This window comes from Culex pipiens, chromosome 1 (assembly GCF_016801865.2).
Source record: "Culex pipiens pallens isolate TS chromosome 1, TS_CPP_V2, whole genome shotgun sequence".
In the NCBI taxonomy this organism is placed as follows: Eukaryota; Metazoa; Arthropoda; class Insecta; order Diptera; family Culicidae; genus Culex; species Culex pipiens.
Window position 1 is genome coordinate 40,264,112 of NC_068937.1, and position 27,685 is coordinate 40,291,796.

Genomic DNA, 27,685 nt, shown 5'->3' on the forward strand with positions numbered 1-27,685 from the left:
TTAAGCGTGTTCGTGTAACTATGTTTGATTGCTGGTAACTGTCGACAGCAAGAAGCGTGAGACCTGGATGTTGTGGGTAAAAGACCGGATTGTTTAAGGCATTCGGATCAACCACAAAGTGCAAAACTTCGTTCAGTGTCTTTTACTATCGAAAAATAATCCTAAAATTGCACGCCAACCAAACGCTGCCACTGAAGCAGTACAGCAGCAGCACTACGAGTAACACGTTGTCTATCTTACAGTACACGTACGCAACGTTAATCAAACTAGCTATCACTACGACGAGCAGCCCGCCCACCAGACAGAGCGCTCCCTTCACCAAACTCCACTGGCTGGCGGTGAACTTCCGCTTGATGACAAACTCCTGGTACGAACAGGCAATCGAGTGGCCCACCCCGATGAGCACGCACCCGCTCACCGTCCAGAAGCTGGACCGCGTAGAGTACACACAAAAGTATCCAAACACCTTGAACAGGATACTGAAGATGAGCAACTTGTCCTGCTGCTTGCGGAACTTAAGGTCACACCACAGCAGCAGCATCGCGCACATGGCCCAGGACGCTGAGATAATGACCACGGCGAGCAGCACCATCCGGCGGGGATTCCCCCTGAACTGGTAGTGGAACTGCATGAACCGGGGCAGCAGCGTAAGAAACAGCAGGAAGACGCACAGGTCGGTGGATTTGAGCAGCAGGCAGCTGTAGAACTTGAGATCCCGAAGTGCAAAGCGCAGCGATTTCAACAACCTGCCGTTGAAGTTCTGCCGCATACGGATGCTATGGTAGTACTTGGCCAGCCCGGTGCACAGTCGATTCAGGATGAACCAGTGATCCTTTCCGCCGCTTCCAGTCTTACTGCCGGGTGGTTGTTGCTCTCCAGCCGTATCTTCCGCTTCGTACTCCGCCATATTCTCCTCGTCCTCCTCGACGATCATCTCCAGGATCTCGACGCCGTCCGCGTTGAAGTACTTACCGTCGCGATCTACCCCATCGTCGTCAAAGTCGTCTTCGCAGCCAAACGTCACCGGGACGTATTCATCGCGGCTGCACTTTGCCGGATTCTTCCAACTCATCGCGGGTTCAGGCATTGCTGGCGAGTTGGACTGTTCTGATTCTACCACCGCTACCGCACAGTAACTCTTGGCGACATCGGCATAAAAAGATTCCTTCCCCTTGGCGGTGTGCTTGATGCACGAGTCCTGATCGAGCTTGAGAAAGTTCTTCTCGTTTTCGATCAGGATGGTAACGGGGATCAGATTGAGTAGCAAGCCTCCAAATAGAACCAGCAGCGCTCCGTAGATGTAATCAGTCCACGGGCAGTGGAACAGCGCTAGCAGAAGCAGTGGCGTTACGGACTGTCCGAACGAGTGCAGAAACTTGATGACGAACATCTCCTTCTTGGCGTTGAAGATCTTCGCGAGGATCTTCCACATTTTGGAAAACACCAAATGGTAGCCATAGCCTGTGAAGATCAACAGTAAGTTTACTCCAGCCAACGATCGCTTACCCTCAACCTACCCCCAACGAGACTGTACAGCAGCACCACGGTGAGCACCGTCCCGCGATCGTTCGTCAGCATACTGACGAGTCCGCTGGTTGTGATCGCTGCGCTCAGGATGCAACCGCCGGTCAGCATCGAGCGTGTGTTGTTGAGGTTGTGGCGCACGAAGAGCGCCCGGTGGATCTGGTTGAAGCCGAACAGCAGGACGGACGGGCAGATGAGCTGCAGGTCGGGCCGGCCGATCAGGATCACGTTGAAGAAGTACAGCGGCGAGAAGATGGTAATCTGAAAAGAGGGTTTATTTTGATGAGATTCGACCTAAGCAAGTGGTGCGACCATTTGTGCCTCACTGAGGAAAGGCTATAAATCACTCGAAAAATTAACTTCTTAATTTGAACTCCTAGACCCACCTTCACGTATGTAACCGGCTCCGTGGCTTGGCTTAATGGTTACTTATGGGGGTTTTTTTTGTTTCGGCTGATCAGTCAATTAATAAGTGGTTGGTCCGTTTTATACCAATGCCAATTGTTTTATGCCAATGGTTACGGCTTCTGTCTCACAAGCAGAAGGTTCAGGGATCAAATTCCGGTCAGTACCATTGAAACTTGGAATCATGAATTTGAACTTTGAATATGAACCAAAACGAAAATGAATCAGGTGGGATTCGAACTCACACCTCTGGATTGGTGGTCTGGGACGCTAAGCAGTCGGCCATCAGAAGGTTTACACTCTAGCAGTGAATTGAGCCGTAGTGTTGAAACATGTTACCTTCTCATATTAAATACACGCTGATCCCTGATTTGCCTGAGCGGATTGGAAGTCTAAATATAGATCGAGTTTCCTTCAGATGCTTGCTTCTATGTTTAGGCGGGGCCGAACAATGCCCAGCGACCTCGGAATTGGACCGCATGGAGCTCTGTCATTCTGAAATGGGTCGTTGGAAGCAGCGCAAGGGCTATCACCACCTACTACCCGGGACTGAGATAAGTTGTATCAGCATTCGGCATATACAAAGTCTGATACAAATTAAACTTTCCCGTAATTTCGCTACCGGTTAGCGGGTATTGGATTGGACACACACACACCCACCTTCACGTATGCATTCCAACTCAGGAACAAATCTGAGCAAATGTCTGTGTGTGTGGTGGAATGTTGATCAAAATAATTGCACTCGATTGTCTCGGGACTGGCTGAACCGATTTTGTCCGTATTAGGTTTTACAGCGTGACGTCACGAGCGCACACGCACACACATTTTTACTGAGACACACGTGCAAAAAATGTGAACAGTGCAGCCAAGCTGTCAAATTTCTAACCTCCAAATTGAGTCGGCGTAAAACCTAATTGGACACATTCGATCCGTCTAGGGGTCTGTTAAATCCTTGGTTAAATCGCTATTGAAAATTATAGAGTTTAGTTTAGTTAAGTAAAATTGCAAACTTTTTGTCAAGAATATACAGATACCGCCATGGTGATCAGACCCGGCCATTTGAAGTTATGTTGAAAATCATCCTTTTTTGTAGTCGTCTAAATAGTTTTTTTTATCGTAACTTTCAAACAACTTTGAAAAAAAAGTCAAAGTAGTTATGCCACAGACAAAACCGGAATGGCGTAGACTACGTAAAGTTTTGATATGTGGACATAGAGTTTTCCATATCTTAATTTTGAAGAATTAGCTAGATACTTGAAATACATTAATCCTCTAACGCCCATAGAGCTTTATGACGTTTCGCGTACACACACTAGCGCACCATTAGATTTTGCTGGCCAGACAAAATTTAACCTCACTTTTTTTCGTGTACGTACACGCAATGCATGCGCACGTAGATTACTCTATGGTTACTCCAGAGCACCACGAATTTTTGTTTTCAAAATTAAATTTTTCGGCAACCATGCATTTTTTTAACCTGGTTCAACTTGCGAGCTAAAAAGATTGAATATCTGGCAATCCTATCCAAAGTTATATCCAGGTTTTTAAGCGAAGATGGCGTTCGAATGTTGAACGTCCGATATGTCAAAATCGCGCAGTAGCACCAACATTAGACAAAAAATGTGGCTGTCATGCCATGGCACACTTTTTCGCAATGTTGGTACCACTGCGCGATTTTGACATTTTGAGCGTTCACTATTCGAACGCCATTTTCGCTTAAAAAGCTGGATAAGCACAAATAGAAATTTTCCGATATAAAAAAATTTGCAAACTTTTTCCAAGAATATACAAATACCGACGTGGTGATCAGACCCGGCTATTTGAGGTTAGATACAGAGAAACCTCTATTTACGCGGTGGCGTTACGCTTTTTGTTTCGTAGATTTCTCTTAAACCATACAATATTTTTGCAAGCTTCAAAAAGCGTTTTGTAGATCTGAACAAAACCTACAAATTGCTTTTAAAAGATTGCAAAAATACTGCGTCGTTCCAAAGAAATCGACAAATTAGAAAAACTTAAAAACGTAAAAAGAGGTTTCACTGTAAGTTGAAAAACACCCTTTTTTGTAGTCGCCTAAATAGTTTTCTTTTCATCATACAACTAAATGAAAAATTACTATTTTCAAAACCAAGCTGTGGGACCCAAGACTGGACTTTGTAGACCACATCCGAACAAAATTCGTTCAGCCAAAGCCGAAAAAATTTAGTGCATATTTTTGATCAACATTCCCACATACGCACAGACATTTGCTCAGAATTTGATCGATAGTCGATAAGTATGAATGAAGGTGGGTCAAATTGTTGCTTAAAATGTTGGGCACAAGCAGCCCATGTTTTTGAATGGATTTTGGTTTGAAATTGAATTCTTTGAATTTGAAAGTTTTATCTGTAAAATAGTCCAAAAATTACCTCTGAAAATGGCTTTGACCACATTTACAGGTCCTAAATTGTGAACCTATAAATAGAAGTCTCGTCTCCGATCCCACGGCTACAAATCAGAATTAAAAAAATGTGGGTTTTACGAGTGGTTTTTAATTAAGGGGTTACATACATGTAGAAAATCACAAAATTTCTAACTGCAGAAAATTTATTAAATCCACTTAAAAGATGATTTGCAATCACTCCTAAAAGTTTAAAGAAGATATTTCATGATTTAACTAAGTAAGAAACGATTTAAGCTCAGAATTTTGCCATGCGCAAAGCGAACTGTCTAACTTTCTGAGCGTTTTTCTCTGAACACCAAGTTGATTTAGGGGTGCCACGATATCTCAAGATGGGACGGACCAAATTGGCTGAAATTTTGGGTGAAGGCTCCCAAGATATATCCCGTGTGCATGACAAAGCCCGATTTTGAAATTTTGAATTAAAAAAAAATACAAAAATCTAAAAATGGTGATTTTTTTTTTATATGAAAAACAGTAAAATATGTTTATCTTTTTTTAAATAAACTTTTTGAAAATCGGCCTTCGCCATGCACACGGGACCGGTTTTACGAGTTTTCACCAAAATTTTGAGCCGATTTGATCGAAGCAGTCTTGAGATATCGTGGCACCCGTTTTTTTTTTGAAACTGCTAACTTCAAATAGCTGTATCTCGGTAATGATACAACCAAATGTCTTCAAATTTGTTTTGTTAATATATGAAAAAGTGTATTTTAATGCCCTGAAAACAGATTTTGAAATAAGTTTAAGTGTGTGCTCAAACCAACCTCTAACATTTTTGCCGATTTACATGTTTGTAACCCCTTAATGGGAAGACACAAATTATTAAAAGCAGATATAAACATCGCTCAAGTATTTCTGAAAAAAGAGCTCTAAAAAATCAGGCTTCGAGTTCCGGTTTTCTAGCCAAAATATAATTGAAAGAACGCACCGAAACCTTTAAATTCGCTGTAAAATTTGTGTCAAAGTTTAATCCAGTCGTGAACACCCAGTTGGAAAGTTTAATTCGAGTAAAAAAAGGAATAAATCATTGGAGAGAATGATTCTGAATAATCCCTCACCTTTTTTTGATAAATTTTTTTCTAACTTTTGAACGAACCGTCTGATCAATACCAAAATTCACTCGAATACAGTTCATCACGGCATATTTTAGATGTTTAGGCAAGGGCTCAGGACCCACGAAGATGTTTGAAAGCCTTGCAAGTAGAGGGTGACGATTCTCGAGATTTTCAATTTCCCGGGAATCGAGAGTAGAATTTGGACATTTCCCGGGAATTCCCGGGACCCGGGAGTTTTTTTTTGACTATGCCAATAGTGCCAAAATTTAAAATGAAAAGTAATAAATTTGTTTGTTTTCAATGAATTCATTTACAATTAATTCATACAAATTCTATGAAACGTTAATTTAAGTAGCATCATTTTTTTTGAGGAACCTTTTTTTTCTGAATCTGCTAATAAAAAAACCAATATAGCTTATATATAATTTTCCGTTATCGGGAATTCGGCTATATGATACAGCGATTTAAAACAACAAATTAAACTGTTTTTTTTTTTTTGTAATTTTTAAGGTTAACTGTAAAAATTCCATGAAGAAATATTCATCAGGAAAACCCAAATGTTCACAAAAAAAAGATCATGAGGATTGATATGCTCGAAAGATCATATGGAAATTGAACTTAACTTGAAAAAGGTTTTCCCTCTTAGAAATATTTGAAAAAAATAATATTTGAAAATAGAACATTCGATTTCATTTCTGGGTGTAACTGCTTAATATTTTTAAGGTTAATTTTGGGGTCCACAGTTATTGGAATTTTTGACAAGTTAAAATTTACACTTTCTGAATAAGAAGATTAGAGAAGCATTGATTAATTCGAACTTGAACATCGAACATTGAACATTTTATATGATTTTGCTTCGATGTTTATATGTTTAAAATTTCCCGGGAGTCTCGACCGAATTTCCCGGGAATCGAAAGGTGCAAAAATGGTCGATTTCCCGGGAAATTTTGCCCGGGAATTCCCGCTCGTCACCCTCTACTTGCAAGGACTTGTCTGGCAAGTTCATCGACCATTTGGTTGAATTCGCTGCGTTTCGATTACATTTCTTCCTCCCCTGTAGAATCAGAATTTTTATTAGAACATTCGTACTCAAGCTAACTCCACTTAAATGAATCATCTTTGCGGTTAACTTTACGCAGTTGGCCTGTCCTTTTAAAAAATAGGGATGTTGCAGGCAATCGCCCCAACATTTATTGCCAATGTTGCAGCTTGGCTATCTAAGACCTCACGGCACAACTTCGCACAGATGCGTATGGTATGCACTGCTCCTTGATAAACGGTTGGCCACGTTCCGAGAGATGTTGGATTCGCCCCAAGCAAGTGATGCGACCCTTTCTATTGAAGTTCGCTGTTCAAACAGACATGATCAAGCAGCAAAATGTGAATGTTTTGGCGGTTCTTGTTGCCAGTGAACCAGAGTGAGCTATGTTTAATCTACAGTAATCACTTTATCAACCGTGAAATGTTTACTGTGTCATAAAGAGGAACACCTCTCTCGCTGTTATCTCCATCAACCATCGCCATCGTTGCGTTGCGGCCTCAAGTGTTTCCAATCGAAAGTCGTGCGCGACGAATATCAGGTGTAGAAGCGGGGAAATGTTCTTACGTTCATCAGGAGGATGTACACGAGCAGCTTCCATTTGGGCAGAATCAGCACAATTAGGTCGAGCACCCGAGGCTGAACCATTTCGTTGATGAAGGCCTCCATATCCAAGAAAAAGGGGAGGAGGTGGTCAGGGCATGTCCACTAGATGTCTCCGACTAAGCTTCCGCTGCACCATCACACTTTGCGGTTCAACCACGGAACTCTTTCGCCAGGATTCGTTCGTGTTGTTCCGCAAGACTTCCTTTTTCTCCGCCGCGCAGTAGTTTGCGCGAGTCCGTAGATAAACCGTTCAACGAGCACTGTGTACTGCGGGGACGTCGTATTACTGCGAGTCGTGGCCGTGTCGACGACGACATCGTGCCGCTGTTGCTCGAATATGTGTGTGGAGGAGGTTTTCGTTCATTCAAAGGAGTCTTCCGTCGCAGAGCCCGCGCGTTATCTGTTTATCAGTGTTATCAGTCAAGCTCTGCGACTGTGTTGTGTGTGGGCCTGTTGGACACGGTGTCAAGGAAATGCTGCCCGCAGGTAAACAGTGCCGAAGTGATTTGACGACGCTGATGACGGCTTGCACACCCTTTTGTAGTCTGCTGCTGTAAGGTAGCTGGATGAGGTGTTTGATCTGGATCAACGCGGCGATCTGCATCGGGCAGGGATGAACGTATGGTGACGAGGTATTCTACAATTGTGGTACTAGAAATAAAACCAGACGATTGGAAAAATCAACTATTCTTTTATTTGTTGTTTAATTTATAATTTCGTATATACATTTCAATATATTGCATTATTTACACTTCATTTGGTTGGAGGAGTCAGTTTTGAAACATTTTCTCAATTATAGAACACTTCTGTTGGAATCATAAAAAATAACTTTAGTTTTCTTGCAAGCATCGAGAAATGGCTAGGTAATCATCTGCTTATCAATATCTAATGTCGTCCAAAGAAATCGAATGTCCCAACGTTTCCCTCCTTATTTAACATAGCAGTTTATGGACAAACATTTGGTTATTCTAAATTGGAACCTAACTAACAATAAAAAAAAATCCTTTTCATTTATTATCTAAACACCGCCGGGGTAACATGTGATCGGTTCGCGCTTGGAACCTCCTTGCTTCAATTCATTAACACACAATTTTCACAGTCGTCAGCCTTTAGCAAAAAATAAATAAGCGCGCGCCCAAACCAAATGTTACCCCTCGCACTATCCGGCGAACCGCTCCCGGTAAACGCGCTCGCGCAAGTCCCGATCGAAGATGGGCCCCAGCACCGGCTCCGTGTTCTCTATCCGGCGCTTGAACCAGGCCCGGTCGCGCGCCGCTATTTCCCACTCGCTCTTGCGGGCCTGCCGGTACGCGTAGTCCCACACCCGCATCACGTGCACCTGCGTTTTGAAGTTGAACCGCACCGTTAGCGTTGGGTACTTTTTGCTGTTGTTGCGCGGGTGGCATCTGCAAGTGGAAGGAAGCGAAAGTCAGAATAATTTAGAATTAATGCACCGCGTACCGGTAAATTATTAAAGAAATTTATCAATTCGCAATTTGCAATTTTCAGTGTAAGAACGGGCCTTGACCGATCTTATGCACTAGGTTCCCGACGAACACGCACTGCCCATACACCTACATCTCACCCTTGCTCTGAGTCAGTACGAGCAACACGCTAGAACACGCTTTGAATGTTCGTGCCAGGCATGCACACCTTCTTTTCCGCTTACGCATTTAAACTCGGTCCATTGTTTTTGGGTTTGATGTAAGTGTAAGCGCTTCACAATTTATAATGTGCCTATCAACATTTATTTAAGCGAAAAATGTATTATTTATAGTTTGAATTCAAAATCAATTGTAATTTACTGGGTATTGTTTTCTCCTGAAATCTTTCCTAGTGTTGAGTCGTGTTTACTTGTTACCAATTTCTTCTGTCGCGGTGTTTTGTTAATTTTTTTTGTTTCTAAGCAAGTTATAAAAGTTTACCAAAAGTACAATAGTAATATTGTGTTTATCTTAAAATCATTCCATAAATTGAGTAAGAGCTCGAACCTCACTTGTTTTAAGAACAAGAAGGGTGAAAATTTAAAACAATGGACAGTGAAGTAAATATACTATTGAAAGAATCACTACCGTAAACTGGGGTCAATCGGGACACATGGGGTGAATTGGGACAGCAGTTTTAACCATGTCGGAGCACAATATTTTGATTTTTCCTGTTGGTTTCGGTTAGAACAGATTCAGGCCAACAAAATATGTGCATCCATTTCCAAATTTAAAAGCATTAAGTGCTCTAAAAACTGCTGTCCCTATTCAGACTGAAGTCCCGATTTACCCCAGATTACGGTAGCAAAAGAAAAAAAAAACAATGGCACACCCGCAGTCGAGCAGTTTGTGACAGTTCGCTCCATAAGAAATACATTATAGAAAAAAGCAAAAACTGCTCGAATGGAAGTGCTCCATTGTTAATAAATAGAGGTAACAAACAAGCTTAAAATCTAGAGTTTTTTTTTTTACTTTTTGGGTGTTTTTAGAATCGCCTTGAGTCAGGGGTATTCAAAAACACTCAAAAAGCGAAAATCAAAAATTTAGTTTATTGGACCTTTAAAAAAAAAATATGGAATTGTATTAAGTGCATCTCCAGCTCTGATGGCAAACATCGAAGCAAATCAAATTTGCACCCGACGTCAACCCCCTCAATTTACACTCAAGCACGAAAAAATCGAATCAAGTACGAAAAAAAGTCCGAAAAATAAAAAAAAAACAAAATTTAAAAAATTAAAAAAATTTAGAGCTAAAAAATTACAAAAATTTAAAAAATTTACAAAATTTTAAAATTCAAAAAAAAAATTAAAAAAATCAAAAAATTAAAAAAATAAAAAAAAATAAAAAAAAATAAAAATTTTAAAAATTTTGAAATTTAAAAATTCAAAAAAATAAAAAATTCAAAAAATTTAAAAAATCAAAAAAAAAATAAAAAATTAAAAAGTTTAAAAAATTTGGTTCTATCCCATTCCCTAGAATTCCATTCTCCAGAAACCCAATCCCCAGAATGGCCCATTCCCCAGAATGGCCCATTCCCCAGAATGACCCATTCCCCAGAAATATTTAGGACCCCGAAAAACATGTCTGGAGTTTCTTTTTTTTTAAAGGACCAATAAACCAAATTTTCAGTTTTTGCTTTTTGGGTGTTTTTTAATACCCCTGACTCAGGGCGGTTCTAAAAACACCCAAAAAGCAAAAACTGGAAATTTGGTTTATTGGTCCTTTTCAAAAAAAAACTCCAGATGTTTGATTTCTCATTTGGCATTTGGTATTTTCACTAAGGATAACTGCTGAAGGAAAATTCATCTCATGTCAGCATGTCACAAGAGTTATCCCTTCTTTAAGACTGGTTGCAACGCGGCTCTACTTTGTTCTGGCTGTTTCATTTTTCAAATAGAACTGAAACAGACCACCCGCAACGCGGAGTTGTAGTTTTATTTTTCGAGTAGTATTTTGAAACCGTAATAAAACTGCTCGACGAGTTTGTTTCAAACGGGAGACGATTTGGAACTGGAATAGAACTCAGTTAAAAAAAAAAAATCAGATATATAGAGATATCCACCTATTCTTACACACACACTATGATGCTGTGTTGATAATCATACGCACACAATTAAAAGCATTTTTTGAAACAACATTTAGATCAGCGCGTTGCGAGCACCGTGTTTTAGTTTCATTTCCGCCAGTTCTAAAAATTTAAAACAATTATAAAACTTCGCGCTGCAGACAGTCTAAAGAAGGGAAAATTCAACTTTAAAGGGAAATTAAACTTGTATCAGCAGTAAAGACAGTCATGAGGGTTTTCCCTTCTGTAAAGCAGTTTTGGCAGTCCAGAGAAAATGTAAAAAATTAAAAAAAATTAAAAAAATTTAAAAAATTTAAAAAATTAAAAAAATTTAAAAAAATTTAAAAATTTAAAAATTTAAAAAATTTAAAAAATTTAGAATATTTAAAAAATTTAAAATATTTAAAAAAATTAAAAAATATTAAAAATTTAAAAAACTTTTAAAATTTAAAAAATTAAAAAAAAATTAAAAAATTTAAAAAATTTAAAAAACTTAAAAAATTTAAAAAATTTAAAAAAATTAAAAAATTTAAAAAATTTAAAAAATTTAAAAAATTTAAAAAATTTAATAAATTTAAAAAATTTAATAAATTTAAAAAATTTAAAATTTATTAAAAATTAAAAAAAAAAAATAAATATTTAAAAAATTTAAAACATTCAAAAAATTAAAAAAAAAGGGAAGTAATTTGTGATTGTAGACGGTATTGTTTTGATTCGCAGCGGGGTTTCTCTTCTCTTCATTCTCAGCTACCACCTATCTCCAATTTTTATTTTGCTCTACTGATTCTCACTTCTTCACTGATTCTTCTATTAAATATCCATCATTTGACTATGATTTTACTAACTTTTGATTCTCTGATCTCTCAAAGCTTTTCCAGTTTTTTTTACCAATTGATACTGCTGAGCAGTTCTCTCAGATTTCGGTCATTCGATTTTTTTTGTATTTTTTAATCCGGCTGAAACTTTTTTGGTGCCTTCGGTATGCCCAAAAAAGCCATTTTGCATCGTTAGATTCTCCATATAATTTTCCATACAAATTTGGCAGCTGTCCTAATCTAATCAAATTTGGCAGCTGTCCATACAAAAATGATGTATGGAAATTCAAAAATCTGTATCTTTTGGAGGAATTTTTTGATCGATTTGGTGTCTTCGGCAAAGTAACTTTGCAAAGTTGTAGGTATGGATATGGACTACACTGAAAAAAATGATACACGGTAAATTTTTTTTGGTGATTTTTTATTTAACTTTTTGTCACTAAAACTTGATTTGCAAAAAAACACTATTTTTAATTTTTTTTTTATATATGTTTTAGAGGACATCAAATGCCAAATTTTCAGAAATTTCCAAGTTGTGCAAAAAATCATTGACCGAATTATGATTTTTTTAATCAACACTGATTTTTTCAAAAAATCAAAATATTGGTCGTAAAAAATTTTCAACTTCATTTTTCGATGTAAAATCAAATTTGCAATCAAAAAGTACTCTAGTGAAATTTTGATAAAGTGCACCGTTTTCAAGTTAAATCCATTTTTAGGTGACTTTTTTGAAAATAGTCGCTGTTTTTCATTTTTTTTAAATTAGTGCACATGTTTGCCTTTTTTTTTAAATATTTTTGAAAAGCTGAGAAAATTCTCTTTACTTTGCTTTTTTGAACTTTGTTGATACGACCCTTAGTTGCTGTGATATTGCCATGCAAGTGTTTAAAAACAGGAAAATTGATGTTTTCTAAGTCTCACCCAATCAACCTACAATTTTCTAATGTCGATATCTCAGCAACTAATAGTCCGATTTACAATGTTAAAATATGAAACATTCGTGAAATTTTCCGATCTTTTCGAAAAAAATACTTTCAAAATTTTTAAATCAAGACTAACATTTTAAAAGGGCTAAAAAATCACGCCCTTTTGAAATGTTTGTCTGGTTTAAAAAAATTTGAAGTATTATTTTCGAAGAGATCGGAAAATTTCACGAATGTTTCATATTTTAACATTGTAAATCGAACCAGTAGTTGCTGAGATATCGACATTAGAAAATAGTGGGTTGTTTAGGTGAGATTTAGAAAACATCAATTTTCCTGTTTTTAAACACTTGCAAGGCAATATATCAGCAACTAAGGGTCGTATCAACAAAGTTCAAAAAAGCAAAATATAGAGAATTTTCTCAGCTTTTCAAAAATATTTTTTCAAAAAGTAGGCAAACATGTGCACTAATTTAAAAAAATGAAAAACTGCGACTATTTTCTAAAAAGTCACCTAAAAATGGATTTAACTTGAAAACGGTGCACTTTATCCAAATTTCACCAAAGTACTGTTTTGATTGTAAATTTGATTTTACATCGAAAAATGAAGTTGAAAAATTTTTACGAACAAAATTTCGATTTTTTGAAAAAATCAGTATTGATTAAAAAAATTCATAACTCGGTCAAAGATTTTGTGCATACCCTGGAAATTTCTGAAAAGTTGGCATTTGATGTCCTCTAAAACATATAAAAAAAAAGTGTTTTTTGCAAATCAAGTTTTAATGACAAAAAGTTAAATAAAAAAATACCAAAAAAATTTTACCGTGTATCATTTTTTTCAGTGTAGTCCATATCTATACCTACAACTTTGCCGAAGACACCAAAACGATCAAAAAATTCCTTCAAAAGAAAATTTTGATTTTTGAATTTTCATAAAACATTTTTGTATGGACAGCTGCCAAATCTGTATGGAAAATTATATGGAGAATTTAATGATGCAAAATGGCTACTTTGGGCATACCGAAGGCACCAAAAAAGTTTCAGTCGGATTACAAAATACAAAAATAAAATAAAATGGAATGACCGAAATCTGAGAGAACTGCTCAGCTGGCAAACAATCATGTAATAAGTTGGAAATGTATAAATATCATCAGAACGTAGTATAAACAGTCAGTTTCAAGAAAATGCATGCAAAATAGGCCTTTTCTAACTATTTTTCATCAGAATTTTAAAATTAAAATGGCTTGTTGTGCTTCGAATCCCGGACACTGATAAAAGCTGATTCGAAATCCGCACACTCGATTTTACTTAATTACGAATCGCACAAATTTGGACTGAAATGTTAGTGAATGGCATTTTTTAAGTCTCAAATAAGCTGTTAAGGCTTGTATGCAGATCGGAAGGAAAGGGGTCAAGAAACAGCTTTACGAACAGCAGAACAAAGGAGAGAGAGCGATTTCTTGGGGCTTTTCTTCACCCTCTCTGACTTGCTTGCGCTGCCACTGCTGCCCATTTGATTTTTTTCTTGACCGGTTTCTTCCGAAGTGCGTATACCGCTTTAACATGAAAACAATCGATAGTTTATTTAAAAATTTGCTAGAATTTAAGGAAATCGAAATCATAAATTTTTGCTTTGCCTTCTCGGTGCTTCGAACGCCTATTAAATATTTCAAGTAAAATGTTTCGCATTTTTGGTAAACTTATAATTTTATTGTATTTAATTGTTTTGGCATTAACTACAGCGTTCAAACAAACTTTTAATGAAAGTTGATGTTGGAATTCATCAAATAACACAGTTTTGACATTCGTAATGCGAACTTATATCCAAATAATAATTATAATTATAATTTTAATTATAATTATTATTATCGATAAAACACGACGAAGTGTCCGGGTTTCGAAGCGTCCGGGAATTCGAATCATGACGTTAGTAATCTGCCTGTTTCATTCAAAAAATTAAAAATTTATTCAAAATGTAAGCCAATCAAGCGATGCAATATGAGTAAAATAAAAATTCCGCATGATCAAATCTCACTCAATATTTGAGTAATTTTCCACAAACGTGCACCTTGTCAGCACAGTTTGACATGTTTACACTGCGCCGCCGATGATGTTTTGCTTGTTTTGTAATCACAAATTTCAACCAAAAACACTGGCTGCGCGCTGCATGTTGATAATGAAATTTCTCTGCTAGTTCGGTGTAGAATTCCGTGTTTTATTCGCCATGGAAATGTAAGTAAATGCTATTCGCTGCGCATGACGCAATTTTAACTCACATTCTGGTGATTAATATTCCAGCGTCAACCCGAACGCGGCCATCCTCACCAACTTTGAGGTTATGGCCACGCTCAAGGGCATGAAGAGCAGCAAAAAGAAGTACGGCCTGCGCAACCTGGCCACCATCACGTACGAGACGGTGCAGTTCCTGGAGGGCACCTCGTGCAAGGACCAGACGGCGGAATCGGTGGTCGAGTTCCTGAAGGCCATGAAGCAGTTCAACTTGACGAAGAACGAGTGCCTCATGATGGTGAACGATCCGCCGGCATCGGCGCTCCACATCCAGATCATGATCGAGGACTCGGACGAGCGGCTCACGGACGAACAGGTGGCCAAGATCATCGAGTACGCGGCCAAGGTTCGGGGCCCGGCGGACGGTGGGGGAGAAGGTGGTGGTGGTCATCAGGCAGACGAGCAGGATGGATAGAGTTAGGCTAGTTTTTTTTTCGTTTCTTACATTAAGAAAATTTGTATATTTATTGATTAAATTAAAAACACGACTTTCAAAAGTAAGGATATTCCGGTTGATTGAGTCATTCCTAGCTGCTTATCGCTTCTGGTCTCCTAAGTCGTCGATAAAGTCCTCATCGATCTCGGGCCACTTTTCCGGAATCACATCGAACAAATCGTCCTTGACATCTCCCTGAATGACGATTTCGTCATCCCCCGTCACCGATGACCCGCACGCAAACTTCGTTCCGAAAAACTTGGCCGCCACCTTCAGATCGATGTCGAACGTGGCCAGTCCCGTCACAACCGTGACGGACTTCTTCTTGCCGCGGGCGGATCTCGACAGGCAAATCTTCTTCGGTCCGTCTTCTTTGGGTTTCTTGCTCTTCAGCATGCCCTTACCACCCCGCTTCTGTCGCTTCTTGTCCTCCTCGGCGCCATCGTCCCCAGCTGCTTTATCTCCGGAACCGGCCGCTCCACCAGCCGCTCCTCCGGCTCCGCCGGTGCTACCACCTTCCGCCGATCCCAGCTTAATCCGCGCAAACTCCGACGGTAGGTTCTTCTCGAGCCACTGTTTGCACTTGTCGTACTCCGGGTAGTTTTCGCAGTATTCCAGCGGCATCGAGCAGTGGCCGCAGTATTGCACCGATAGAGGATAGCTGACGCCTTCCTTGGGGCCTGCCTGCAGACGGGCCGGAATTTCGCTGACCATCGTTGTTCTGGGGTGGGAAATTTAAAGTATTTATCCACGCGGATTGATACAAACTCGGACCAAGGTGTAAGTACTTACAATTTCACTGAATATTAGCTCAAATTTGAAGGAATCAAGCAAAATTTTACTCGCGACAGATTTTCAGAAAAACAGAAATTTTATGACGTTTGCCAAATTTGAGGGCTTGTTCGAAAATTACACAACGACTGTCCACTCGCTGGGATGTGCTGACAGGTTGCACGCGTAGAAGGAACACGACACGGGAGTAAAGTTTGTGAAAGGCAACCTAAAATTGGGTACTCTGAGGAGTAACCTTTCTGGCGCTAATCCTGTAAACCAAATTTTAATTTTTTTAACCGCCTTGGATTAGAAGTGATCCAAAACACCCAAAAAGCAAAAAATGTTTTTTATTGAACCTTTTTTAAAAAAATCCCAGAATTGTTCAGGTCACAAAAACATTATCAAAATAATATTAATTTCAAGAATGATTTTATTTAGGAAACTGGTTCTACATACAATGTGTTTTCACGTGTTGATATTTGTTTGAATACCTTAAAATGCTTTTTGATTATTGAACAGGGACAAAACTAAATAATTTTGTTTAATGAATTGATATTGCCTTCCATTTAAGGCATAATTTCACGCTAAAATTTGTATCAAGTATATGACTTTTTATAACAAAGTGAGCAATTTAATGCTTTATTCAGGGTCTCGAGAAAACCGCTTTTGTGGTTATTTTTTGTCAAGAAACAATTCACTCTGAATTCCGGTAATGGGTTTTATTTGAATTTCAGTTTTTTGGCTAAGTGTTGTAAATGTTTTTGTTGTTAATTTATTTATTTCTGGCAGCTTTAACCTTCTTGGTCATTAGCTGCCCTATGTATTTTAAATAAATGACATAAAAACAAACTATTGATGATTCATGCGTGTGTGGGGTCCAATCCAATACCCGGTAACCAGTAGCGAAATTATGGGAAAGTATAATTTGCATCAGACTTTGTATATGCCGAATGCTGATACAGTTTATCTCAGTCCCGGGTATTGGGTGGTGATAGGCCTCGCGCTGCTTCCAACGACCCATTTCAGAATGGCAGAAATCCTAGCGACCCACTTCCGAGTTCGTTGGGCATTGTCCGGCCCCACCTTAACATAGAAGCAAGCACCAGACGGATCCTTGATCTATCTTAAGACTCCCGATTCCTTCAGGCAAATCAGGGATCAGAGCGTAGTTAATTCAACATGTTTTATAACCCTTAGGGCATCTCCAGCGCTGGGGTGCAAATCAAATTTGCACCCGGCTCATGAATACCGAGATCAAATTTGCCTTCTTGAAAAAACTCCGTCATCCCCACCGCTAGGGTAGCAAATTTGCCACCGAAACAAGCCCACCGCGGGGGGCAAATATGGGTTTTTATCATTTTTTGCTCTCGTTTACCTTCATAATCAATAATTATGTGTTGATTCATGCCTAGAAATGCTAAAAGTTTATTAAACTTTTTAATCCTATTGAAAATTTCAAATAATTTCATTTTTCGAAAATGTCGAAAGTTAAACCATTTGCTACCCGATTTGATTCCCTGTTAGTTTGCTCTCGAGTTTGCCTCCGAGTCTCCCACCGCGCGTAGCAAAGCAGGTATCAAATTTTTATCTCAAGTTCATCTGTAGAAGAAAAATATGTGTCGGTACCTGTCGGGTACTCATTTTCTGATACCCGACAAGTACCGGCAAGCCGGGAGCAAAGTTTTGAATGCGTGAAAAATTAAAACATTTAAAAAATTTAAAAAATTTAAAAAATTTAAAAAATTTAAAAGATTTAAAAAATTTAAAAAATTCAAAAATTCAAAAATTCAAAAATTCAAAAATTCAAAAATTCAAAAAATCAAAAAATTCAAAAATTCCAAGATTTCAAAATTCCAAAATTCCAAAATTCCAAAATTCAAAAATTCAAAAATTCCAAAATTCAATAATTCAATTCAATAATTTTTTAATTTTTTAAAATTTTTTAAATTTTAAAATTTTTGAAATTTTTAAAATTTTTGAAATTTTTGAAATTTTAGAAATTTTTGAAATTTTTGAAATTTTTGAAATTTTTGAAATTTTTGAATTTTTTTAAATTTTTTACATTTCTTAAATTTTTTAATTTTTTTAAATTTTTTAAATTTTTTAAATTTTTTAAATTTTTTAAATTTTTTAAATTTTTTAAATTTTTTTAAATTTTTAAAATTTTTTAATTTTTTAGATTTTTTAAATTTTTTAATTTTTTTAAATTTTTTAAATTTTTTAAATTTTTAAAAAATTTTCAATTTTTTAAAATTTTTAAATTTTAAATTTTTTTAATTTTTTTAATTTTTGAAATTTTTTAAATAAAAAAATAATAATTTTTTTAAATTTTTTAGATTTTATAATTTTTTTTCCGTGCATAATTCCATTTGAAGCGGTAGCAAACAGACTGAATACCGGGTAGCAAAGTGAAATCCCGAAGAACTGAGAGCAAATTTGCTACCGCGACTGCTACCGCGATGGGGTTGACGTCGGGTGCAAATCATCGGTTGCAAACATCGAAGCAAAGCTAATTTGCACCCGACGTCAACCCCATTTCAAAAATTTCAAAAATTTCAAAAAATTCAAAAATTTCAAAAATTTCAAAAACTTCAAAAATTTCAAAAATTTCAAAAATTTCAAAAAATTTAAAAATTTCAAAAATTTTAAAAATTAAAAAAATTCAAAAATTTCTGGATGGAGATGCCCTTAGATGGCCGACTAGTTAGAGTTCCAGACCATCATTCCAAAGATGTGAGTTCGATTTCGTTTTTGTTCATATTCAAGTTCGAATTCCTGATTCCACAAATTTCAAAGGTACCGACCGGGATTTGATCACTGAACTTTCTGCTTGTGAGACAGAAGCAGGGGGTAGCGAAGAAGCCGCCATCTTGGAAGTTTAGAAAACAAAACACTGAGAATCAGTATTGTACCACGAAGTGTGTTATCCTGGTTGAACTCAAAAGTCCCACGCAAATTTGTGTAAACATTTGAGGCACTGTTTGATCGACCAAATGACAAAAAGCTAAAAAAAAGGTGAACAGAAAAATCACTTTTTTCGATATCAATAATCAGCCAATATTGCGATTGCATCTCTAAGAATGTTATAGAAATTGCCATCAGCAAAAAATCCGTATTCAGGGTACAGAGAAGTCAACAAAACCCGGAACATTTGAGTCATAGAGAAGATATATTTTTTTAAATAGTAATTTTGAGAAAAAATAGAAATCTTACCCACACATTTTTTTATTGTAAATGTTATTGTACTTTATTGTAAATTGCAGTTTTCATTGTAAAATCATTGCAATCAAAAGAATCTTACAGAAATTTTTCTAACGTGCACCTTTTTCAAGATAAGGCTCTTTAAAGCTCGATTTTAACTGAAAAATTGCAGCCCGTAAGTGACCAATTCTCAAACATTTGTGAAATTTTCAGATCCTTTTGAAAAAAACGAGCATTTCAAAATGGCCAAGTTTTCAGTATTCCGAACAAAAATCGTCAAAAATCAATTTAATACGAAATTTAAATTTTGAAAAAGCTGCAGGACATTTCATTATACATATATTTTTAATTTGTTTATGTATTTTTTCCATGTTTCCAAAACATTTTTTTCCAAAATAATTATGCAGAGCACCTGATAAGGCCGATGCAAAAAAAAAGTTTTTATCCCTCGGTTCTGGCCGCGGTCGAGGAGAGGAATGAAAAAAATGTTTTAAAATGCATTTTACTCTAGTTCTGTTGTAGTTTTCAAAAAATTTAAGATTTGACGAAAACTAAAAACTAAGAAAAAATAATAATTCCAAAAAAATTTAATCCAGCAAATTGCACTTGAATTTCCGTTGACATTTTGATTTTTTTTGGAAAAATATGTTTTACACCCTGATTTTTTGGACCAATTTGAGAGGTTATTTTTTTATATTTGCAACAGCCTAGTCACGGAAAAGAAAAAAATACCTCGAAAAAATATATTGAGACGTTGAGAATTCAGTTGTTAAACTGTTATTGATTGCATCCAAAAATTAGTACAGCAATTTAAATATTTCCTTTTTTTATTTCTATCAATTACCTAATAAGGCCAAATAATTTCGTAATCATCCCTTTACATATTTATACTTTTTCTACTTCACCCCAGCCGCCTCAGTCGCGCAACCAAAGTCAATCAGTAAGCGCACCTAATAACAATACTATCTATCGCTTCCTCGCGAAGTTTGCGTGCCACTTAAACACCGCGATGATATTTCACATTTGACGACGACGGTCGGAATCGAGTTGGATACTTTTTGTTTATCGTGGTCATCACCTTCCGTCACAGCCTTCACCAATATCGCGGCTTATCACACAACTGCCATTATCAGTACTAATTTCAGTGCACGAGACACCGTTGAATTTTGAGCTACAGGCAAAGCAGCTAAGACAGCTGAGACTTGCTTTGCTTGCAAGCTTGGAAACAGCACCGCCACTAGCGCAAAGTCAGCACAACAACAGCAAGTTTGGGCTCAAAACATCGTGGTTCTTTAGTGCGGGGTTCGTTCGTTGCACAAGTTTTTGAAACAGTCTGGGGAAAGGCGATGGAGCAATTCGAGAGCGTGTTTACGGCGAAAGAAAATGCGGAAATCGCGAAGGAGTTTACTCGACTAAAAGGTAAGGTACTAATTTCATTAAATTGTATGTTGGTAAGTTTAACGTTAAAGTGAATCATGAACTGGTACTTGTTTTTTGTTGAAAAAGCATTGGAAACTAGATTGGAAATGACACCATTTCTCAAAAAATAGTGAGAGTAAAATTTTGGTTTTGCATGTTTTCTACTAGACAGGCGAGTTAATTAGACTTTACAATCCACACTGACGGCCTTTCTACGCATATTTGTCATGTCAGTTATTGGCGACTTAAGGAGCTATTAGACTATGGAAAAAAAACAAACAAACTCGCACTTTTATTTTTGACAGTTTTCCAAATTCGCAAACTTGTTTGCGGTAAACTCGCTAACAAAGCCAAATAAATGCAGGATGACGTTTCTGCAAACAAATGCAGACAAATAAACAGATTGCCCGCTGCCAAACTGTCAAAAAGTTGGTTTGTTTGCGAGTTTTTTTGTTTGTTTGTCGTAGTCTAATAATTCCTTTAGACTTTAATACATTACATCCTACGATACAAAAAAGTTGAACATTTAAAACTTTTGAGTACTCTAGAGAAAAAAATGTGTTTTACAAAAATCGAAGTTAGTTGCTGGATTTCAAAAATTTAATGAATGGTTCCAAATATTTTTAAAACAAAGCATCAAAAAAAGTTCTTATAAGAAAGTTTGAAAGTAAGTTCGATGCCAACATTTCAAAAAGCATCATGTACAAACCATGCGTTTTGAGAAAAACGCATTTGAATGTTGAGCATCCATTTTCAATTACCATTTTTATATAAAAGCAAAATAAGATGTTCTAATGATAACGAACGATGAAAAACGTTGCTTTTGTTGATACTTGATCATCCAAATTCAATAAAACATTATTTCCGTAATTTTATTTGAGAAAAACAAACATAACTTCTTTTGAAATCACCAACGTCTATATCACCCTGCTGTCATTGAGGGGGACGCTTTGTTATGATTCGGTTTTCTTCGCCGAATGTACATGGCGCTTTTTTCATGTTGCTTTTTTTTCGTCACGAGGTTTATGTAGCCTTTTGTTTGACAGGTTGACAGGGCTATATGAACAGGGACTGCTGATGGCAGAGATTTTGTTTATGTTACTTTATTTAAAATCATGATTAAACAGACTTTTCTGAAGTAACTTTTGCTCATTTTTGGTGGAGAGGTAGCTTATTAGAAGTACTTTCAGAATATACAATAACCCAGAAAGAGTCAAAATGTACATGATGCCTTTTGAAATGTTACCGTCGAGTTTATTAGTCTTACCCTGATTTGACTACTTTGAAAATTCCCCAAAAACTGTCATAAATTTTCGGAAGCGTGTAGCTGTTGTTTTCGTTTAATTTTGACAGCTTTCGCGCGTTGACAGTTTGCTTGGAGGCTTGCCCAGCGGTTTTCAAATCAAGCGATTGTTTATGTTCTGTTTAATCCCTCAAATGCCCCTGCACTCAGCCAAATAATCTTTTGAAATTCATATGGCAAACCATATATACGTCGAAAACATTCTCATTTTTACATTTCATATGCTTAACATATGGCTTATGATAGATTTTATCAAATTTATAAGGTTCACATATGACATTCATTAATGTTGTTTATGTGAAAAATTCATATGGTAAACCATATAAACAGTAAATGTACTATGGCGGAGCACATCAAACAACTGGCAAAGCAGGCTTCAGCATATCTCAGGTTTGTTGAACAGTTTTTATGTTCTTCGTTTTTTTTTAATTTTCAATTCGGTTTGTTTTCAAGTTTTCAGAAAAAAAAACACCTCGCCTGGAAATGTACCGGTTGAAAGTTCGTCGGGAAAAGTCTTCTGTGAATTCAAAAATCTTTCGCAGTTGTTCCCGGGCCGGCGGTCAAGTGGTGTCCGATATCGAACGCCTTCCACCGAGGGAAGGTTTTAGACCGTGTGCCTCACCGGAAGTATTCGTTACACTTCAGACGGCTCAACCCTTGACCAACCGGAACAGTGTGCAAATGCGACAGTCAAATCTGGTGGAGTGTCAGTATTTCCACGGCCGCCGGTACCAGAGTCACCCGAGATGAGCTTCAAGTTTGGGGGAAGAGAGATCAACAGCAGCAGAGTGCTGAAAAGTAGATCGTCAAATCGGTAAGTTTGATCAATTAGCTTAGAACTTTAGAACTTAGAACTAAATTACCGTCTTTTTTCATTTCTTTGCAGTCATCGGAAGCATCTCAAGCCCCTAAACCTACTGAGATCACCTCTTCAGAAACCTGTCTCCACGAGGCTGCGGACAGGCAGTCGATGAAAACGCCGAAAACAGCACCGCTGACATTGACGTGAAAAAAGGCGTGAAAAAAGTGAGCGACTACAAAGCCGAAGAAGGCTGGACTGCGAAGGCGGCCCTCCGGCGCGGAACGCATCACCCGCTAGGAAGGCAACTTTGGCCACGAAGTTCAATCTTCACAGTCGCGGAGGGCTTTTCCGGAACGCTGACCGGCCGTAAATAGGACTCCCCCGAAGAAAGCTGTTAAGACGACGAAACCTCGCCAGAAGAGATGTTGCGAACAAGGTTGCGAATGTTGTTATGTATTATAATTTGATTGAAATAAATTTTGAAACTCTGGCTAATTAAATTTTGTAGCATTTAAAAGGCGGAAAAATCTCGGGAAAAATCATAAGTTTGCCATATATCTACCAAAAACTATAGGCTTCTCATATTTAAATTATATACGGTTTGCTTATGAAAGCAACAATTTATCATATATTACGTCTATAAGGTTATCATATGGAAAAAAATCCATTGATTGATCCTATATAATCTATATGGTTTGTGTATGGAAAAAATCTATAAGGTATCCTTATGGCTGGTATGGATTGTTTTGGCTGAGTGTGGATACTAAAATTTGTTTTTTTTTTTGAATAAAACTTTTTAAACATGCAAACAATTTTTTCTTCAAATTTCCTTTCGACAGACACCTGCTACCTGGACCACGCCGGCACGACCCTGTACGCAGACTCGCAAATCCGCACCGTCGGCGACTGCCTCACGGGGAGTCTGTTCTGCAACCCGCACACCAGCCGCACCACCGAGGACCTGCTCGATCAGGTGCGGTTCCGCGTTCTGCGGCACTTTGGCACCCGCCCGTCGGAATATGGGCTGGTGTTCACCCCGGGAACAACGGGCGCGCTGAAGCTGGTCGCGGAATGTTTCGACTTTGGCGATGAGGGGGCTTTTGTCTACACGAGGGACAATCATACTTCGGTGCTGGGGATGAGGGCGGTCGTTGGTACGGAGAGGATCGTTCCGATTGGGAGGGAGGATCTACGAGGTGGGCGATCTACGGGGGATGGGAAGCCTTCGTTGGTGGTCTTTCCAGCGCAGTGTAACTTCAATGGGTACAAGTACCCGTTAGGGTTGGTGGAAGATATAGAACGCAACGGTTTAGTTGGATTCGATGGCGATCGCTTCCACGTTTGTCTGGACGCTGCTAGCTTTGTTTCAACGAACGCACTAGATTTGGCCAAGCATCAACCGAGCTTCGTCTGCTTGTCATTCTACAAGATATTCGGCTTTCCAACTGGTTTGGGAGCCCTGCTAGTGCACCGAACCGCGCAGAACCTACTGAAGAAGCGTTACTACGGTGGCGGAACGGTCAAGATCGCGATGGCCGGACGGAACTTCCACGTGAAGCGAGATTCGCTCGCGGATCAGTTCGAGGACGGAACGGTTCCGTTTACATCGATCATTTCGCTGCTGCAAGGCTTTGAAACGCTTGAACGGTTGGTGCCCGCGAGTGGGGAGCTGTCCTCGATTGATCGCGTGTCTCGCCACACGTTTGCCCTCGGAAGGTATTGCTATCAAAGGTTGAGAGGGTTGCGGCACGCGAATTCGAACTCGGTGGTGAAGTTGTACCACGATACGGAGTTCGAGGATCGCGGTTCGCAGGGAGGGATCGTCAATTTCAACGTTCTGCATGAAGATGGGAGTTTTGTAGGGTTCGCCGAGGTGGCCTACATGGCCAGCGTCCACAACGTGGTGCTAAGAACGGGTTGCTTTTGCAATCCGGGTGCTTGTCAGAGATTGCTCGAGTTGACGGATGAGGACGTGTTGAAGCAGTTCAACGCTGGGCATGTTTGTGGCGACGCAAACGACTTGATCGGGGGTCAACCCACGGGATCGGTGAGGGTCTCGTTTGGGTACATGAGTCGCCGCGAGGACGTCGATCGACTGGTTGAGATGGTTGAAAAGTGCTACGTTAAGAAGATGACGGCGAACGGACTGACGAGAAAGCAGATCGTTTCGAATTATAAGAACTATGATCAACCAAAGTTGAAGATGATCTGCCTCTTTCCGATCAAGTCTTGTGGAGCCTACAAGATCACGACGAGTTGGCCGCTGTGCCACAAAGGACTGAAGCACGATCGAGAGTTTGTGATCGTTGACGAGAATGGCGTTGCCATGACCCAAAAGAAGCTTGTCGAAATGTGCCTTATCAAACCGAAGATCGATATTAAGACCAATACGCTGATTTTAACCCACCCAGCTATGGAGAACTTCACTCTTAGTATGGAACCACTATCAAACGAATCCCAATCGATCAAGCTCTGCCAAACCAAGGTCTGTCAGGACAACGTTCAAGCGATCGACTGCGGGGACGCAGTCGCCAACTGGATCAGTATCGCGCTGCAAACCTCCGGACTGCGATTGCTCAAACAGTCTGACGATGAAGCCCGAACGCTGCGAAAGTCCACCACGGAGATCGCCCTCTCCAACCAGGCCCAATTCCTGCTGATCAATCAAGCCTCCGTACGTTGGCTTGCCGACCTCGTTCCCGACTGGGACGATCTATCCCAGGAACCAACGCTAGAATCGCTGGTCGATCGCTTCCGCGGAAATCTGATCATCGACTCCGTGAAACCCCTCGAGGAAAGCTCCTGGACCCAGCTCCGCATCGGTCCGCTCGAATTCTCCGTGGACGGACCGTGCTCGCGCTGCCAGATGATCTGCATCGATCAGTCGAGCGGAACGCGAACGGCCGAACCGCTGCGCACGATCGCCCGTGAGTTCAAGGGAAAGATGCGCTTCGGAATCTACCTGTCGCACGTCAAATCGCTGGAAGGTTCGGACGAAAAATTGCTGCACTGTGGAAGCCCACTTCAAGTTGTTGCGGAATAACAAAAATCTTTATCCAAAACTAATCTCGACTACAATGAACTTCAATCCGAAACAAATCCCTCAAAGTAAGGCGTATTCTACTTACTGGATGACGCAGTCGGTGATAGGTTGCTCTTTGACCTTGTTGACGGGTTTGCCCGCCGCGGCAGCCTGCACGTTCTCCACGACGGCCTCGTAGTCGGGGAACGCCATCGAGCCGAGCTTGGAGTGGACTAGCGTTTCGTTGATCTGCACCTCGAAGGTGCCCCGGCGACCGGTTTTGCACGTGACCTGCGCGCCCGGCACGCGCTCCTCGATCAGGCGTCTAAGCTCCACACACTGGGGCTTCGAGTTGCATACGGTGCTGGAGAAAAGGAGATTTAAGACAACGTTATCAAAAATGTCTTGAGAAATTTGTCCTTCCTAATAAAAAATAAGGAAATTTTTTGTTGTTTGCTCGTTTGTTTGAAACAACTTTAACCTTCTTCGTTATTCACAGCCATAGAGGACTGTGTTTCAGTAAAAAAGGGCAAGTCACTTCCTGTATCGCACATCATGTGAAGCCAATATTGGAGTAGCAATCCAGTAAGAATTGTAGACCGATGAAGCTCTCATTGAGGATCAGACTTCTGTCGGCCTTACATTTCTTACTGGGCTGTGAAAGACACTCAGAACGACTATCAAGGCAACTACAAATCATCCGGTGAACAAGGCAATCACAAGGTAAATGTCAAATATCAATGTTCCGATACAAGTGATTACCCCTAGTCCCGGAACCAACTGTACAGACATCATGATTCATGAATTTAAATAAATATTAATGTCTGGGCAGTTGAAGGTTTACAAAACCAAATGAAGGAATAAAACAAGTTTTGACGCAAAAGAAGTTATCTTGATTAATAATTATTTAAAAAGATGACTGAAAAGCATTTTCAGAAGAAAATTTTATTTTTCTTGTAATTTGAAAATAAATCAAATATTTTTTTGAATCTCATTTGCAGCCCAACAAAACCGCTGGGCACGTGCAAGATTCACGCATTGCAGAATTTCGTAATAGTTTTGTTCTTTCGGTCAGCAAGTTTCTTCCAACGCGAAAATCTGCCCCATTCGGCGATGCTCCCCAAAAGTACGTACCAATATTCAATGTCCACGCGCACGGGATGTGATTGGGTCGAGCTAGCGGCCGATTCTTCCATTCCAACTGGGTTTTGCACGCACTAAAGAAGCTGCTTCGTGATTTCATTTGTTTATGTTTTTTCTTCGATTCAGAAAGTGACGATCGTGGATGACAGACCCATCAGAGTTTGACACATGCGTGGTGCTTTGGCGAAAAACCGCTGGGCAGGCAAACGTGACGGCGCGCGGCCGCAGTGTTGGCGGATCGATTTGCAAAAAGACTGCATGTTCAGGTCAAGTTCAGGTTTGTGGTGAGAAGAAATGAAAAGTCGGTACCAAGTCTGTATATAAATGTTAGTGTGTTTCAAACATTTCTTAACCTTAACTTAAAAGCAAAGAGCGAGTCCACGAGCAAATCATACCCATCTCGAATCGACCTTGCCTGAAATTTTCAGGGGTTGTGTGTACATATAAAACTAGCATCTGGTCAAAATATGTGCCCTCCAGGACAAGAGAAAGTGGGGCAAATCGGAACACCAAGTTTTATGGTTAAAAAACGTTACAAATCTTGAAAAGGCTGTAACTTAGACAAAATTAAATTAAATTTTCAAATTCAAATTGCATCTGAAAGGGCTTTAAAATGCAACAAAATGTGGAGTGAAGCATCCCAATTGGGTCCTAAAATGAAGCTTGGATTGCTGATGTTATTGTTTGCAGCTCGGTTTGCAGTCATAAAGCTTATTTTTCTGAGTACAATGACTCTTTGTACGACCACAAAGAGTTTAAAATGGGTTTTTAAATCAATGTTGAAAAATTAACCTCGCGGCCCTTCTTGACCAATGTTACAGTAACCTTGCTTCTTGACAGCTCGTTTCAAAGGGACCATAGTTGATCCATCGAAAAAATGTTGTCTTGTCAACCTTTTTTTTGCATTAAAATTGAAAAAAAAGTTATCAGAAATGGT

At 38.9% G+C, this 27,685-nt stretch overlaps 5 protein-coding genes across 5 annotated transcripts; 2 read left to right on the plus strand and 3 right to left on the minus strand.

Annotated features, from left to right (window-relative positions):
- Positions 1-127: 127 nt before the first annotated feature.
- On the minus strand, positions 128-7,601 carry LOC120431489 (uncharacterized). The gene is made up of 3 exons (XM_039596893.2): positions 7,034-7,601; positions 1,518-1,785; positions 128-1,461 (listed from the first exon to the last, which is right to left on the minus strand). The coding sequence occupies exons 1-3, from the start codon at positions 7,133-7,135 to the stop codon at positions 146-148; spliced, it is 1,686 nt and encodes a 561-aa protein (XP_039452827.1). The 5' UTR covers positions 7,136-7,601; the 3' UTR covers positions 128-145.
- A 142-nt stretch (positions 7,602-7,743) lies between these two features.
- Positions 7,744-26,899, minus strand: LOC120432235 (uncharacterized). The gene is made up of 3 exons (XM_039597447.2): positions 26,740-26,899; positions 25,712-25,969; positions 7,744-8,478 (listed from the first exon to the last, which is right to left on the minus strand). The coding sequence occupies exons 1-3, from the start codon at positions 26,799-26,801 to the stop codon at positions 8,232-8,234; spliced, it is 567 nt and encodes a 188-aa protein (XP_039453381.1). The 5' UTR covers positions 26,802-26,899; the 3' UTR covers positions 7,744-8,231.
- Positions 14,430-15,152, plus strand: LOC120432328 (DNA-directed RNA polymerase III subunit RPC9). Its single transcript, XM_039597552.1, has 2 exons — positions 14,430-14,591; positions 14,658-15,152. The coding sequence occupies exons 1-2, from the start codon at positions 14,584-14,586 to the stop codon at positions 15,061-15,063; spliced, it is 414 nt and encodes a 137-aa protein (XP_039453486.1). The 5' UTR covers positions 14,430-14,583; the 3' UTR covers positions 15,064-15,152.
- Positions 15,184-16,027, minus strand: LOC120432161 (density-regulated protein homolog). The gene is made up of 2 exons (XM_039597329.2): positions 15,877-16,027; positions 15,184-15,805 (listed from the first exon to the last, which is right to left on the minus strand). Exon 2 carries the CDS (start codon positions 15,796-15,798, stop codon positions 15,184-15,186), a length of 615 nt encoding a protein of 204 aa, XP_039453263.1. The 5' UTR covers positions 15,799-15,805; positions 15,877-16,027.
- LOC120430610 (molybdenum cofactor sulfurase 2) lies at positions 19,231-25,649 on the plus strand. The gene is made up of 2 exons (XM_039596015.2): positions 19,231-20,478; positions 23,423-25,649. Exons 1-2 carry the CDS (start codon positions 20,406-20,408, stop codon positions 25,624-25,626), a joined length of 2,277 nt encoding a protein of 758 aa, XP_039451949.1. The 5' UTR covers positions 19,231-20,405; the 3' UTR covers positions 25,627-25,649.
- Positions 26,900-27,685: the final 786 nt, after the last annotated feature.